The sequence below is a fragment of the Hippocampus zosterae genome, chromosome 9 (genome assembly GCF_025434085.1).
Source record: "Hippocampus zosterae strain Florida chromosome 9, ASM2543408v3, whole genome shotgun sequence".
In the NCBI taxonomy this organism is placed as follows: domain Eukaryota; kingdom Metazoa; phylum Chordata; class Actinopteri; order Syngnathiformes; family Syngnathidae; genus Hippocampus; species Hippocampus zosterae.
The window spans coordinates 18,488,633-18,505,289 of record NC_067459.1 but is presented as its reverse complement, the minus strand read 5'-3'; the positions used below and the strand labels follow the sequence as shown (position 1 = coordinate 18,505,289).

The following is a 16,657-nucleotide window of genomic DNA, read 5'->3' as shown; positions in this document are numbered from 1 at the left end:
TCAAGACTCACACATTCACAGAAATCCTTCAGCATTTAAGTTGCCCATTCCTGCCTAAGAAGTACCATTTAACATAAAATGGTCCTTCCTCTAGGCCACTGGTGTCGAACTCAAGGCCCGGGGGCCAGATCCGGCCCGCGAAAGCAACTCATGTGCGTCAACTTGCTAAAACCTGGACCGAAATGTCAAATTGTCCTGTGTAATAAATAACATTGAGATTTTGTGATACTTTTGTTCCCCTGTTTACACTTACTTGAACAATAATTGAACACACTATTATAACTGACTTGACTGATTTAAAAACTAGTCATCTATTAATTTGTTGTGTACAAGTAATACATGAAATTAGTTTGACACCCCTGCTCTAGGCCAACATTAATAATCATTCAATATTCATCCAATTAAAATGGCACTTGTGGGTTTTTTTGCACGATAATGATTCAATGTTAGGTCTACAGGGATAGAATCTCAGTGGTGTGCCACGTGACTCCATGGGACTGAGTTAATGAATATCGTTCATCTGCTCTTTTTTGTCCATTCTAGTGACAGTCCGCACTGCGATCCCCCACTCGTGCAAGAGCCGGCGCCTGACACCGTGTCCGTCGGCCACAACAGTGAAGATGGTGCGTAAAAATTGCCTCTTAACTGCCCACTCCAAGAAACTTGATAGAGTTGCTCCTGTCACTTGCACGTGAGATCTCCTCTAGCTCTTCGTCGCTCAAAGCTTTTCAACCAGCTCACAATCCTGCTGCTATGTGTATTTTCTGCAATGTATGCCGTCACCAAACACAGCAGTACTAACCTGCTCCATCGCTCTGCCCCCCCCTCCCCCCCTTCCCCTGTCTTGTTTTGTGCCACCCACTATGTCGCTTCCTGTCTCTGTGTCTGCCATCCTTTCAACATCAGGCACCTTGGCTGTTTCAGAGTCGGATCCAGTGGAAGCCATTGCTCGTTTCGACTATTCCGGCCGGACCAGTCGCGAGTTGTCTTTCAAGAAGGGCGCCTCATTGCTTCTCTATCAACGAGCGTCTGACGACTGGTGGGAGGGGCGACATAATGGAGTGGATGGATTGGTGCCACATCAATATATTGTGGTTCAAGACATGTAAGATGTGTACACTCGCTATGCATGATACACAATGTGCATACGTACATTTCCTGCGAGAACATTACAGTGTTGGCTAAGTAAGTGTGATGTGGAAATCCCCATTGCGCTCTCAGCGGAGAAAAGATCATTACAGTTCAGCTTCTGGCAATCTGAGCTAATCATGTGGCCATGGTATGTTTCTATCAGCGTGAGGTTGTGAGAGTTCACCTGTATGTGGAGCACAGATGGCAGATCGTGTTGACACGCAGCCTGCCTCGGAGGGAGATTCCACTTTTAGCTAGTTGCGAGCTGCCGTGCCGTTTTGTGCTCAGTGGGAAAATTTGGGGGTCAGCCAAATACCGTTTACATTTAAAAAAATGTTTTTCAATCTTGTATTTTAAATTGTCTTTTCATGCCTGTGTTTACTCAACAATCTCATTCAAAGTGCAAAGAGGATGACGTTTCATGTTAAATGTGATTACTTTTAGGACTGATGGCGGCCGTGGAAGCCCAAAATCTGATATGGACACCAGGGACCAGTTGGAGGAAAGGGTTTCCACTCGAGGCAGTGCTGCATCACCTACGGGCGCTCATGTGGCTGACATCTACCTGGCCAACCTCAACAAGTGAGTCTCGTATGCAAAAAAAGGTCACAGCCAGATAAACATTATCGGGGGGGGGGGGCGGGGGGGGGTTGTTTTTTTTTCCACCAGGGTGTGGCTAAGTACTTGATGAAAACAAAGCACAGTTATGACCGCTTTTGTTGTAACCCAGCCAAATCTGACAAAGGTGAGCACTCATTCACTAACGGAGAAAGGCTACTCAATAATTCTCTCACTCAGGATGAGGAAACGTCCAGAGTCCGGGAGCATCAGAAGAACATTCCGGGGCTCAGACAGTGAAAATTCAGGGGCCAGCGGAGGCGGCCTGGGTGGGGTGAGAACGGCATCGCTTCCGATAGGTGGAGCTCTGGTGAAGGAGTCTGCGGACAAACGGCCAGTTAGCGCTCACAGCATCCTCAATTCCATCACACGCCATTCCTCGCTGAAGACGAAGGTAATGTGGCTTGGAAGATTTTGAGATTCTACCGTCAATTAAGACAATGGGGTGTTCAATTCATCAAGTGCTAATGAATACTCAGGTGGAAAGTCCTCAACTGCGCAAGTCAACTCCGGCAGGACGCTCCAAGAGCTTCAGTAACCACCGACCTCTGGAACCTGAGGTCATAGCCCAGGTGGATCACAGCTCACAGGTATCGCTCCCTCTCAGGTGCTGATTTAGTTTAGCCCCATTAGATGCTGTTCTCTCTTTGTCTCTCTCTCTCTCTCTCTCTCTCTCTCTCTCTCTCTCTCTCTCTGTGTATGTATGTATATAAATACATACTGTGTGTAAAAATCATTCAAGCTACATTCTCAGTTAATCATTATTTGTTAGGATTTGTTATTGGTATGATGATGATGAGACACAACTTGACTAGTTGTCAGCTGATTACTTCCAGCACCGATATTAATAACATTTTAAGATTGTACTAGTTACCATCACGTGCTTTACAAGTACCGGTATTTGCCTTGGCTCAATGATCTAGTAGCTGGCTCTTTTTTTTTTCCAGGCTACAAACAATTCACAAATTGCCTCACAACAAGTGGCCGCACAGTAGTGTAACAGTCTGCAATTACAGTTATCCGTTTTGGGCTAAATAGTTCAGACTTTGTCTTGTGAAAATGTGTATTTGGTGGTTTTAACCCTGACTTTGGAAGATAAATGAACGCATTTAAAAAATCTTACAAAAAAAGTTCTACAGTTTAAAGTAGCTTCTACTTCCACGTAATGCTGCCACTTCACAATTCAGTTAACGCTTCTTTCCTCTTTGTTGCAGGACATCGAAGCGGCAATGAGCTGCGCTTTGAATGAGCTGAGGGAGTTGGAGCGACAGAGCACCTCCAAACACACCCCTGATGTGGTCCTCGACACACTGGAGCAGCTGAAAGGTGTGAGTGGTGGCGGGGGTGGCGGAGGAGGAGCATCGGAACCCTCCAGCCCGCTCCACTCCCGCTTGCTACGAGACGGCGACGGGGGCTCCACACACGCCCACCCACTTCAGCGCAGCGCCTCCTCAGCCAGCGACGTGCCCTCCTCCTTCCGAGCTACCAAAAGCCAGCCCAGGAGCCCCCTTCCTTCCGCCACTTCGCCTTCCCTCTCCTCTTCCTCTCTGTCCTCCTCGGTTCCTTCCTTCAGAGAGCTGCGCCCCCCGGCAACGAGGCCCAAGCCGGTGGTGTTCCCGAAAAGCGGTGGAGGGAATGGCAATACAGCCATGGGTTCCCCGACATCCACTGTGCCACTTGCGCCAGCGGGACACACACATTCTCTCCCACACGCGCCACCTCCGCCACCTTCATCCCAGTCGAATGACAAATCCTGCCCGGCTTAGCACCTCCTCGCTCCCAGCCCAGTCCAAATCGAATCCCTAATGCTTAAACCAGCAAGTCTTCGAGCAGGTGTCGGAAGCACTTAGTTTGTTACGCATCCAGCACATACTAACCCACTCCATACTGTAGCATTCAGACGTCACGATCCATTTTAAGAGTGTCACAAGGTTACATGGCCAGGCTACTTTTCACTGATCGCCGCACGGAAAGGATTTTCAAGTCTTTCACGAGGGAACAGATGTGCTGATTAATGGGCACCTGCAACTTTCATACCTTAGCTATTTTTAGGGGGGTGGAAGTATTGCTCTCCTTTACACAGAGAATCACATGAGGAATCGTTTTTAAGACCTTGTAACGATCAGATGGGATTGTTTGATTCCTAAGAAAAGACTGTGAAAGGTTTTAAGCTTTCTTGAAATGAAACACAATGTCTTGCTGCTTCACACATGGAAGACTGGAGAAGAAAAGCTCTGGATTGAAAGACTATAGACCAATAACAGCACGAGTGATTGAGAGCTTTGTCACTTGTTCCAGTCTTTTTCTTTTCTTTTTTTTTCTTTTTTAAAATATATTGCTGTTTGGGATCTAGTAAAATGTAGCTAATAGAAATACGAAATTGGTTGGGGAACCACAAATGTTTGACCTGGCATCAAACAAACAATCTGAGAGAAAAAGTGTTAATGATATACAGTATGTCATAATATTTGTTTCATATTTTTTCTTGATTTTTAATATGGCCGTCACAGATGGCCACTGATATTGAAACGGTTCCCCAGCCCTAAATAAAGCAATAAGAATAATGGAACGCTGGTAGTATTTTTGCTGCTTTTCGACTGCAGCTCTTCTATGTGTAGGGGACCACTGAAAGCCAGCATTTTTTATTTTCTTTGTAATGTCGGACTGTACACGCACATGTTCTCAACAGATGTGTGTGTGGTGTTTTGTGGCAGCTAAACACCTTTCAGGTTGGATGCTGTGGCCATTTGACAGCAGCTTGCAATGACTAGATGGCTGATATCCTTTTATGTCCTTGCAATGTCAGCAAGAGGCCAACTACAAAAAAAAAAGACAGCTTGCTCATATAATTATATTTCACACTTTGCAGTAAAAAGAGTTTAATTATTCTAATGGTGTTCACGTATGTTTATTAATCATTAGGGCAACTGGAAGCATGGCGCTGAGGTCTTTTGAGGGTGTGTTTGAACACAACCAACCACCTCATCCAATTACTTCTTAAGCACCCTTTTTTTCTGGCTTTTTCACTGTTACTGTTTTCTGGACAAATGTTGACCTGTGTCGCCGTCTGGTCGCGTGCATGTGTGTGCCGCTATGTGAGCATGGATGGATGGATGAATCCATTACAAGAGGATGGCCACGGTATGAATAAGTCAAATATGTGTTGTCACCCGTGTCTGTATATTCACAGGATTTTGCAATAATACCACCAACCACAGAACTTACAAAGGTGGCCAAAGAAGACCCAGTTTATTATTACAGAAAGTAGCACCATTTAATGTTCTAATAAAATTCTCCTTTTGCAAGTATGTAAATCAGATCAGGATGTAAATGCATAAAATGGTTCAAATATTTTTTTCTGTATATGAGACACTGCATCCATCACACTCTCCCACGTGTTGAATTACACTTGTACATTTTTAAATCTCGATCATGATTGTGTATTACTGTTCTTACCTCATTGCAACAACTGGAGGGACTGTGACTGCGTGCTTTGTGCGCGCACACACAGACCAACATGGATATGGATGGTTGGTGCATTTGTGTGATTTCAAATCAATCATGCACTTGAACAAAGTTGGCTTTGCGTGTTGACTAACTGTGTGCGGGTGACTTACCAGATTTGTCATATATGCTTTTGTGTCCATTTGGAAACAGAACTAAAAAAAAAAAAGAGGGACTCTTATGTCAAATTTATTTATAGTAGTCTTTGTATTACTGGAGAATCTTGTGTTCAGATGTACTTTGTATATAACAATGTTGTACATTACAGAGGTACACTCTTCTTTTTGGTACAATATTGTACAGTAATATCAATGGTGATTTAATCAAATAGGCCTTATATAATTCTATGTGTAGTTATTGTTGTAGATCTTTTTTTTTTAATAAACATTGCTTGCTATCAATTTTGAGTTGTATCATCTCTCTGTCCAACATCCAAATAGGTGGTATGTGCAGACACAAGTAAACATGTTAAATATCTAGATTCCACACGGCAGGTGATTGAAGCATAAAAAATGAAATGTATACAGTACAGTGCGGTAACTTAACGACAGTCAATTTTACTCGATTTCCCACCCTCTCAAGCTCGAAACGATTTCAAATGCTCGGAAATGGCCATAAACATTGGGGGATCCCGTGACTACAACTCCCATAAGCCACCTCGCCCAACTCCATAACTTTTGGGATATTACTTTTGTAACGTTTAATTCGATAATGAAGATAAGTTATTTGTACTATTGAATAAATTATAGGGTTTAATACTACTGCTGATGTTTTCCCGTTGTTTGTATGTCAATACGTTGTTATGTCACATGACCCACTTTAGAGGCGATATTTTAGATTTAGCAATGAGTAAACTTTGTCTCGGTTCCCCTCTAAAATCCACTTCTTCAAGAGTCGACCTTAAGCGGCGAAGCAACTTTTGGACATAGTGTCACTTGTTTGAAACAGTTCAACTTTGCAAACTCGGCTTCATTTCCGCAATCAACAACTGAACGGCTGGAGCAGCGAGCAGACACTTCCTCCCGTGAGTTGGAAACACTGAAATGTGCTTCACGACGCAACTTTTGAGTCTAAATACAAAACGTTTGTGGCTCCATAAACCAAGAAAAGAATAAGGATAGTTAGCAGCAGCCATTGCAAAGGGCGTTCACTCTCAGGTGTGGTTTATTTTGCTGCGGACGTTTTTACATACACAATTTTGCCATTACCTACGTCTTTTCTTACATACGAATCCGATTTCAAGGCACTTTTTGGGGCGTAAACCGATTACTGACACTCCTGAGTGGTAAGTTACGATACGATGTTTTATTTTACATTTGTATCGTTCTGTTTCACTGTAAATCTAGCGCGCTTGCTCTGAAAAAAATCACTGTTACCTTATCCTAAGCGTTTGGGTTATATATTTGCATGTGTAGGTACAGTAGTAAGAAATACTGTCTTTATTTGTGTTCCGCAGTTTGACACATTGGAAATTAAGCTTTGTATGTATTTTTCTTTCATTCTGCCATAATGTCAGAGATGACAGCCAGCACCCCCAGCTACCTGTGGTCCTTACAGGATGTCCTGGGTCAAGGGGCTACTGCATGCGTCTACAAGGCTCGAAATAAGGTAACCTCTTTTTTTTTTTCAAATACGATTGTGTTTGTCTTCCTCACGTCTGTGCTACTCACATTTTGGCTGGGAAAACATCTCTGATATTGCCCAAAACGCTGACCGTTTCCCCCTTTCTGGTTATTGTGTGTGTGATTTTTTTTAATTATTATTATTTTTTTTAGCGGACGGGTGAGTTGGTAGCCGTCAAGGTTTTCAACTTGGCTAGCTACAACCGCACTCATGAGGTGCAGATGAGGGAATTTGACATGCTGAGGAAGCTCAACCACAAGAACATCGTCAAGCTTTACGCCGTGGAGGAGGTAAAGCTGCCATTTCATAAAGGGCCAACATATAATTGACAACGTGTACACTGGATTAGTTAAACAGAAACATTCATCTCGTCCCTGTGTAAAAGTAAAATGTGAATGTTATGGAAAAATCCTCTTTTGCAGCTGCCATCTAAACAGAAGGTTCTAGTGATGGAATTCTGCCCGGGGGGAAGTTTGCTCAACGTGCTTGAAGAGCCAGAAAATGCTTTTGGCCTGGCTGAGGCGGAGTTTCTCACTGTATTGCAATGTGTTGGTAGGTTGAAATTCATCGAATGTACAGTGGACCCTGAAAGGACAAACACAGTCCATTTCCAGTACTTGTCCCTTTCGTGAAAAAATTTTGAAAGAATACTTAACAGGATCTAACTGTTGCCATCATCAGTCTTATTAACCTCTCGTTACATGGGTAGCCCTTTACATTCAGCCGTACACAAAAATTAGCTCACTTTCAAAAAGGTTAGTGAACCCTGATTTTTGCTGCTTCTTAAAAGCATTTCACGTGAATAATTGCCCACTTCCTTTCTTTTGTAGTACAGGGAATGCACCACCTACGAGAGAACGGTGTGGTGCACCGGGACATTAAACCAGGCAACATAATGCGTCAGACGGGTGAGGACGGCAGGTCTGTCTATAAGCTAACCGACTTCGGAGCGGCGAGAGAGTTGGAGGATGATGAGAAGTTTATGTCTATTTATGGAACTGAAGAATATCTGGTAAGGAATCACAATAAGAGGAACGTTTTGTGTGATATTGGTGTGCTGCAGAAATAAGCTTTACGATGATCGCTTAAGGGGTAAGCCCTACTCACAGTGGTCTTGTACCTGCATTGTGTTTTCTGTATTACGATCGTTCCTTCCTTGCTTTTCTTGATAACTGGCACCTTGCATAATCGAAATAAAGTTAGCCTTGGGGAATACCTGAAAGTAATTGATGCTCCCTTAAATCCTGTCTTCTATTTGCCATGAAATTCTCCTATTCATTGTTTTTGTGCTCAGGCCAAAGCCATGTCTAATAGAAGAAAATATTGCTTTGCCACCATCTTGTGGCATCTGAAGTTCTGCAAATTGTAAAATTGTACTTTATAACAAAGAAACAAACAGAAATGGCTACGGTACGGTGATGTTGTTGTTACCAGCCATCTTGCGCAATGGAAGTAAAGGACTACAAATAATCCAAAGTTGCTGCAACGCAAGAACAGGAAGTCTGAATGCTTAAAGAGACATTTGAACTATGCCAGACCGCAGCAGAAAAGTGTCAGAGAATCTTGGCCAAATCCAGTACGGTTTAAATGGCTTCCTGGTGTAAGTGCACCAAAAAAGCATGTTGGCAAGTTTTGTCTGACTGGCACGTTAGATGAACACGCTGAACTGGTCTGATAGTGAGCGTGGATGATTATTCGTCTATGTGTGCCCAACGTCCGATAGGGTCGGCTCGAGCGCTGTTCAGACAATGAATGGATGTTCAAGCCACTTGCTCCTCTCATTATTTTCACCAATGGCGAAGTGGCCATGTTTCAAGTGACTTGAAACATTGGCGACCTCTTGTGGGTAAAAGGATTACTGCACCAGCTTCAATGGTCTCTAGGTTAAAACACATCAAGTTGATATAGGAGCAGATATATGCAGAACTGACCATTTCTGGTTGACAATATTTTGAGTCCGGGTAAAATATTTTATGTTTACTTAGGCAAATAGGAAATGGGAAACGCAAAAAAAAAAAAAAAATCCAGGGTCAACCTAGTAGCCGAGCCAAAAATCGACCAAAAATTGTTTTATCCGAATCACTACTTTCCATCCATTTGTTAAAGTTAATCATTTTGATGGATTCTGAAATTGACTTCTTCCGAGTCATATTTTTTTCTAGACAAAGTTAACTGTATATTTGTTTGTGTGTTTGTCTCTAGCATCCAGACATGTATGAGCGTGTGGTGCTCCGCGCGCATCACCAGAAGGCGTGTGGAGTGAGCGTGGACCTGTGGAGCATCGGCGTGACCTTTTACCACACTGCCACAGGTTCTCTCCCCTTCATGCCCTTCAGAGGGCCCCGCAGGGACAAGCAGACCATGTACGTCTTTTAACTGCGCTTTTAGATGGCACTGTCAGCACATGTTTATTGAAATTATTGTTATTAACCCTGGTTTTGTTGTGCAGGTATAAAATCACCACAGAGAAACCACCGGGGGCGATTTCTGGATTTCAGCGTGTTGAGAACGGACCAATAGAGTGGAGCTCATACCTGCCGGACAGCTGCCAATTGTCGCAGTATGCCACTCCCCCGATTATTGGAACTTGATTGCTCTTTTAAACAGCATTTATGGTTCATAAAAAGTTAGAAAATGCTCATTGTGATACATGGGTGTCTATTGCTTCTTTTGACCGTCTCCATAGGGGTCTGAAAATGCATCTGGTTCCTGTACTTGCCGGTATACTTGAGGCAGACCAGGAGAGGTGTTGGGGCTTCGACCAGTTTATCAAAGCCACAATAGACATCATGCAACGAAAACCGGTGCACCTGTTTGCTCTCCAGCAGGCTAGGGCGCACTGCGTGTACATACATCACTACAACACGTGAGTCCGCACATTTGGGAATGTTTGAAGCAGACAATTACCGGTTGTATTGTTTGTATCATATAGCCACAACTTTCTCTCATTTTGTCCATCGACCCAGGGTATCCGGATTCTTTGAGGAGGTGGCGATGCAGACTGGAATTGATGTCCAGCACCAACAGCTGCTCTACTTGGGCCATGAACTCCCGCTAGAGGGCAGGATGAAGGTGGTCAGCCTCCCCCACACGACAGCCACAAGGCCTCTCATCCTGCTGGGTCGTGGGCAAGAAGCAAACAGCAGCCTGCCCTTCAGGGAACGTAAGACGCACATACTTTAATTTACATTCGGTCATCGTATCGGACATGAGCGCCTGTCATTAACAGGTAGCTTTTGTGTATATGTGGCCCATCTATAGCAGAGACTCCGATCATTCCAGCCAAGTTTGACGTAATGGCCGACTACAACTTCACCAAGGTAGCACATTTTTCATTTATTCTACTGTTGATATGTGGGGAAAAAATCCTTAAGTCATTATTACCGTTCCCGTTTTTGATGTCATTGCAGTTAATCGTTGGAGTGGTCCACCAGTATCTGAGGATTGCACAACTGCTGCACTCACACAGAGAGCTGTTGCTGGATGGGTATTACAGTTACATGTGAGGAGCACTCTTATTCTTATTTACACTTTGCACTGGAATGTTTGACCACAAAATCAGAATGGCCGTTCTTTTGTCATATCACGTGTCATCCATCCAGCCGTCCATGAATCAGAAAAGTTAGGTAACACAAAAGGACCAAGAAAGAGAAAACACTACATATACAAAATATTAAACGTCGCATCTTCTCTATAGGCATGACTGATGTATGGCTTTCGAGAAAATGCGACGGGTCTCATCTTCAAGCTTCTCGCCTGATGTCAAGTGATTACGATGGCGTTTTTTTTTTCTAGTGAAACAAGTCGCTACTGTATTTCAGGATGAAGCTGCGCAGAGAGTGTGGCGAAGCTATGCACAGTATTGCGCAGATCGCCATTAGGCTCAAGTCCTGCCTCGGCGCACAACACAGGATATTCACTCTGTGAGTGTGCTTTTGCACACGTTCCGGGTAAAGTAAAAGGAATTTGAAACAGGCCCTCATCCTAACTTTTTCCTCCCGCGCCTTTCGCATAACGAAGAGATCGCCACGCTTCAGAAAACCTGGGTGCAGCTGATAAGAGTGACAGGTTGCAGCAAGTAAGTGAGCCTTTGCTGAGCTGTAAACACAGAAGCGGGACATTTTGCGAAGCTTCAACTGGATCAATGGAAAAGTTCACACAAGTTTCAAATGAAAGAAAAGCACATTTATCTTGGGTTCTGATATATGTTGGTTTGGCTGGAAAGAGATACATCACGAAACACAACAAAGATCAGGCGCTTCCTTCTTTTAACGCTTTTGTTAATAACAGCGCGGAGCGGAAAAGCTGACGTTACTAGTGACACATTCGAGGTATCGCAATGTGTGGCTGCTGCTTTGATCCTTTCAGGTCAATGATCACCTGCCTGAGTACGTCGCAGACATTCAAGAATTTCAGAACCGCCTGGTTCACTTGGAGATCGAGCAGGCCAAGCTTGCAGAAACGCTGAACAGTGACAAAAGGTACAAAGCAGGAAGTGCTCCTTTCACGGCGGTGTGTGACTTTTGACCTCTCGTTTCCTCCAGCTGTCAGGAAATGCAGATGCTCCTTCAAAAGATTGTGGCGATTCATCAGCTTTACCGTAAAGACAGACTCTCAGGCAGTATGCGTGCGTCTCTCAACTTCATATTCCTGATTGTGTTGCCCCGCCTAACTTTTTAAAAAAATTTCTCCACAGAGCTGTTATATAATGACGAACAAATCCACAAGTTTGAAAAGTATGTGTCATGCTTAACCGCTGGACTGCTCACGCAGCCTAAGCAAGTGATCGCGTAACCTGATTGCCATTGTCTTCCATAGAATCCAACTGTCCTCACACATCAAGCGGGTTAAGTCTCTCACCAGAGAAAACTGTGCGCTACAATACAAGGATCTCTTGGACGCTAGTAGGACATGGAGCAGGTCAGAGCATCTTTGAACCGCAGAAACGTGACGCTTACCCGGATTCACTTCAGCTCAGACGGAACCTTTTTTGACAAATACATATTTAAAGTCCCTGTAAAGCCTTTTCTCAGCGTAATGTGCAAGCACTCAGGGCAGACAATGAGGCGCTTTCAAGTGGCCACACCAGTCCAAGGCTTGTGGTTCACACACTGTCAAGTGAGATCTTTTTTTTTTCCACACTTTTCTTTTCTCCTCCTGACACTTGCGCCTTTTCCACTGTCACAGTGCATACACTCACAGCCGACAACGAGGTGCTCTAAAGGTTTTTGGAATTTGGCCTGTATCATGAATGTATTTAGAAACAGATCTCTGAATTCACTTTACAGGGTCTTAAAGGAAGCAATCAAGCTAATTTGTCTCGACTCTATCTGCAGAACTTTACTCGAAATGCAGAACTATCTACAAGACTTCAGTTCCTTCTGCACGGGCCTGTTGGCTGATCTTGCCATAACTGAGCAGCACCAAAACAAAGTGAGCTGGACCTTCTCACGACTCGTCACTCTAAATGAAAACGATTTTGTTTTGCATGACTGAATATTTTCATTATTATACATTTGATTGTATTTTCATATTAGGGCCACACTGGAAAGATACAAATTCAAAAAACAGATGATGTTTATTTGTCATTTTAAGAGGAAACTCAATTATTTTCACATTGAATGGCAAAATTTGCCCTCCATTTATTTAATGTTAAATACTGCTATTTAAATGATTAGATTACCGGTATTGAAAAACCCAGTCGGAGTAGAATCGCCAACACTTGCTCTATACTGCCTATAGTGATGGCGTATATGTTTCTACCACTGAAATTGTGATTTTATTCTTGTGTGACCCAAATCTTGTAACGCTATTAATTTACCCATTCTCAATTGGAACTTTTTTTTGTTCTTTACTTTGAATGCAACGTGTCATCTGTTTACCTCAGACACTGGACGAAATCTTGGTCACACTACAGTCAAGCAGCACAGGACAGCAGCAACAGGAAATACCACTTAGGGACAAGGAACAAATGGTGTCCAGGTTTGTGTGTGTGAGAGAGACTGTGTGTAAATGCAAATGACAGACAGCTTGCCAAGACAGCACGTCTTTCTTTGGTCTAGGATGTACCACCTAAAGGAAGAAATGGAATTGCTGATCCGGGAACTTCAGTGTAGCAATGCCATGATTGAAAGGTCAGTAAAACTTAGATATTGTTCATGACCGGATTCATTTTCCCGTGCCACGTGTACTTATTTTCTTTCTTTCTTTCTTTTGCAGTCTGGAAGCAGTGAACTCTGCAGTGGCTGTGAGGCCGAGCTTGGCACGGCCTGCCACACTGTGACAGGCGGCTCGTTTTAATTGCCTGGTGAACATTTGCTGGATGACTGCTGTGACGCTATCAAAAGATTGCCTGCTGCAAGAGGGAGTTGAAGACGGCAGATTGCGAACCAATTAAGAGATAAGACTCACAGTTGGGGAGAAAACACCGCTGAGGATTTTTTTTGTGCGTGGCTTGCCAGCGGGCACTTCAATGCAAACCTCATTAATACTTGTTATCCATCCAACCATGCATTTTCTATGCTGCTTTTCCTATTCAAAGTCATGGAACTGCTTATTCAAGCAATCACAGGGCATAATACATTTTAGTGTTGTTAAATTTGTAATATACTGTGATGTTTGGGGCATCTCATTATTGATATGTAAATTGTGGGACAAAAAAAGGATATCTTATTACATATATACACATATCACTTCACTAGGGATGTCACAGTATTCTGACCTCATTGAAGGTGCTGAAGTCTTCCGTCTCACTATCTAGCCATTGTTTTTTGTTGACTGCAGTCACACACTGTACCGGTAATTAAATCAATCAAAGCCCCCTCAACCGGAGCGTCGTTTTCTAGCCTGTCCCTGTGTTGCTGTTTCCATGTTGCAAGTCCCGCTTTTGTTGTGACATTATCCACACAAGAACAGATTATTGACTCAGAATGGGGAGATTTTTTTTTAAAGGTCAGGTTTGAATGCTCTTTTAGACGCTTCAATTGTGCACAGGTGAGTGCTTCTTATTGTAACCTTTTTGGGGACAGCGGTTCCTCCAGTGGACAGCTTGTCGTGTGATCAGGTGACAGGGTGCATGAAAGGGTTAACATTTGTTACATATGTATGTAGGTTTCGTTCTGTTTTGTTGTGGTGAATCATTTTCTCATACAAAAAGAAAAGTAAAAGTAAATACTAGTTTAATGCCCCCTCAAGTTTCCAGGACTAACGGACATGCGAAGATGACTCACTGTGTGGTTGAAATAAAGAAGAAACAAAAACTCCTTGTTGGGGATGTTCATGTGCCTGTGTTTTCTGCACCCCAAATGTCACAAGTTTCAGACTTGATGTGTGCTTATTTAAATGTCCTTTTCTAGTTGTGAGCTCAAGTCTGAATTTCATGGGGGAAGGGAAGAAGGGGTTGTAGGTTACAAAACACGCAAGCTAGGTATCAGCTGCAGTCATTTCTTCCAACATTATGATTCTTGTTTCTCCAAATCTGTTGCCACCATCCTTAAATCACCATGGTTCACGTGCCTCCATGTCGCAATGGGCCCTTTTTCCCCCACCTGGTTTCGATTAACTTATTTTTTCCATGTTTTGTTATCATCTGTGGAGGTGGACCGACAATAACAAGCCTCATTGGACAAAGAGTACAAATTACAGATGTTTTTAAGTGTAGGGACGAATTGTAAACCTTTCCAAGAAAGAAAAAATGAGTGTTGTGAAAATATTCAGATTTTGTTATTTTCCACCAGGCACATGTACACACAGACATGATCATAATTTTACTGATAAACACAGGCAGGACAGCTAAACAAATCTGTATTGTATTTGTGGATGTTTTTGAGTGAAAGAGATCATGGATGCATCGACTTTGATCCCAAAATGATTCGAACATGAAAACACAGTTTAGCAGTCGTGTTTTAAACAGTTATGGAATTATACTGATTGGAGACTCCATCTTAAAACTATTCTGATGGTTTGTTGAAAGAAATTGATCAATACAGACAGAACGCTCGTCTTCAAATGGGAAAGGTTTATCAGCTCATGTCATCATCGGTGGCAATGTGTTTAGAAACACAATTGTAATGTAATAATGGCGGACAAAACACCACAGGGATTTTGTGTGTGCGGTTTTCACTTCAAAGCAAACCTCATTAATAAATTGTCTATCCAATAATCCTTTTTCGATACTGCTTATCCTTTTCAAAGTCATAGGAAGGAATTCTATGAGATAACAGACTGCACCCTGAACTGGTTATTCAAGCAATCACAGGCCACAATACATATGGCGCCCGAGTAGGCAGTTGTCGGCAATTGCTCTCATGAGCCTCGCTTTTTTTTGTTGATTTTTTGGTTTGTTTTGTCACTTTGTGTTTGTTGTTACGTCGTGTGGATCTGATGTGGACATTTTTCAGCATTTTTTGGCCACGACATTCATTGAGGAGGAAACTCTGTGCTTGGTGGATGCGCCTTCTCGGCAGCATGGGTATACAGGCACTGTTTTTGCCTGGGAGGAATGTCTGCGCCATTTGACTGTCATTGCTGGACAGTCCCGGGGCGCTTGTGTCTTGTGCCTGATATGGGCAGCATTTTTCACAGCCCCACTTTGTTTAGCGGAGAGATCGATGCTGTTGAACGGTCTGCGGCTGGATGAATGTAAGGCTTGAGGAGCCGACGATGAGAAGAAAGGAGCGTTAGCGCGGAGCGCCGATGCGGATGTGGAACTGGGAGTCGCGGCTTGGAATTGAAGTGGATTTACATGGGACAGGAGATGTGAGCCAATCTCTTTTTCGTCAATGGACGCAACAGCTTCGTGTTTGCTTTCAAACCTTAGCTTGTAGCAGATTTTCAGCATGACGTCTCTGATCCACTGGTGAAAGGACACTTTGATCCTCTCCTCGTTCATCTCTAACTGCTTCAGACAACAAAGTGTATGCAGAAACGTGGTGAAGATTGCACGACTGTCTGTGTCCTATGTGTTGTGTTCTTTTGACTTCAAAATGGTGCCGCGTGAGTGTCTGCCTTTCCACCAGTGCCTCTATCTTGTTGTTCTACTTCTTCCTTTCATAGCTTTGCTGCTGTGCATCAGGAATTTCTCCATTTCGAGACTAATAAAGGTTTTCTTATCTTATTGCACTAATAAAACAGGAAGTGTTCTCTTGGCAGTTTTCTATCCTTTTCATTTTTGACTGAAGATTGGGTTTTTTTTTCAAGTACCACTTCTTTTGATACTGCTAATTTAAGAATGGATTGTCCAAAAATAAATGCATTTTGATGCACATGAAAATTCTTATGTCGCCATCTCTGAAGCAGTTGGTTAAAATATTTACAAGACAGTCGTACAAAATACACTCAAGCGCTCACAGATTCTTTTGTTCTTGCTGACTCTTGTGATAAAACCATGCAGTTAATATCAAGTCAAGTGCAACTTTATTGTCAAATGTGCTGTACAGTATACAGCACAGATGAAATTTCTTCCCTCACGAGACAACATAAAACAAGAGGAGCCGCTGCGGGTGTCTGCGCCGCCAGCAAATGAAAAGTTAACATAAAATGACAAAATAATACGAGACAACACATTAGACACAGACAATCGTGCAATCTTAGCCACTTTCATGCATACTCTTTGATGTCTGAAGCAGTTATAGATGAAAGAGGAGCGAATCAAAGTGTCCTTTTCACCAGTGGATCAATATATATACTCTGTTTCTGTGGCCAGATTATTTCTTAGAAATCTGCCGATCACTCAACAATTAAAACGCTTAACGTTCGAGTTGAGAATCCGAGCGCGTCCACG

At 43.1% G+C, this 16,657-nt stretch overlaps 2 protein-coding genes across 5 annotated transcripts in view; both read left to right on the top strand.

Moving 5' to 3' along the window:
* The window catches only part of srgap2 (SLIT-ROBO Rho GTPase activating protein 2), a 52,031-nt gene extending 46,377 nt beyond the window's left edge, over positions 1-5,654 (top strand). Inside the window, exons 18-23 of one of the 2 annotated variants that reach the window (XM_052076851.1) lie at positions 544-623; positions 907-1,105; positions 1,576-1,713; positions 1,930-2,143; positions 2,229-2,339; positions 2,964-5,654. In XM_052076851.1, coding sequence (XP_051932811.1) covers positions 544-623; positions 907-1,105; positions 1,576-1,713; positions 1,930-2,143; positions 2,229-2,339; positions 2,964-3,515 — 1,294 coding nt within the window. In that variant the 3' untranslated portion in view covers positions 3,516-5,654. The remainder of the gene's footprint in view (positions 1-543; positions 624-906; positions 1,106-1,575; positions 1,714-1,929; positions 2,144-2,228; positions 2,340-2,963) is intronic. The other variant, XM_052076850.1, reaches the window with a different exon arrangement.
* Positions 5,655-5,914: 260 nt separating this feature from the next.
* On the top strand, positions 5,915-14,132 carry ikbke (inhibitor of nuclear factor kappa B kinase subunit epsilon). Of its 3 annotated transcripts, none has more exons than XM_052076860.1 (21): positions 5,915-6,277; positions 6,770-6,861; positions 7,029-7,166; positions 7,299-7,428; positions 7,707-7,888; positions 9,079-9,239; positions 9,326-9,436; positions 9,563-9,742; positions 9,843-10,039; positions 10,138-10,196; positions 10,287-10,378; positions 10,698-10,799; positions 10,897-10,954; positions 11,245-11,357; positions 11,421-11,503; positions 11,573-11,612; positions 11,695-11,796; positions 12,213-12,309; positions 12,764-12,858; positions 12,939-13,010; positions 13,096-14,132. In XM_052076860.1, exons 2-21 carry the CDS (start codon positions 6,772-6,774, stop codon positions 13,157-13,159), a joined length of 2,166 nt encoding a protein of 721 aa, XP_051932820.1. In that variant the 5' UTR covers positions 5,915-6,277; positions 6,770-6,771; the 3' UTR covers positions 13,160-14,132. The 3 variants fall into 3 exon arrangements, with proteins under 3 accessions (XP_051932820.1, XP_051932821.1, XP_051932819.1); XM_052076861.1 differs by having other exon boundaries at positions 5,915-6,538; XM_052076859.1 differs by lacking the exon at positions 5,915-6,277 and having other exon boundaries at positions 6,763-6,861; positions 11,421-11,497.
* Positions 14,133-16,657: the final 2,525 nt, after the last annotated feature.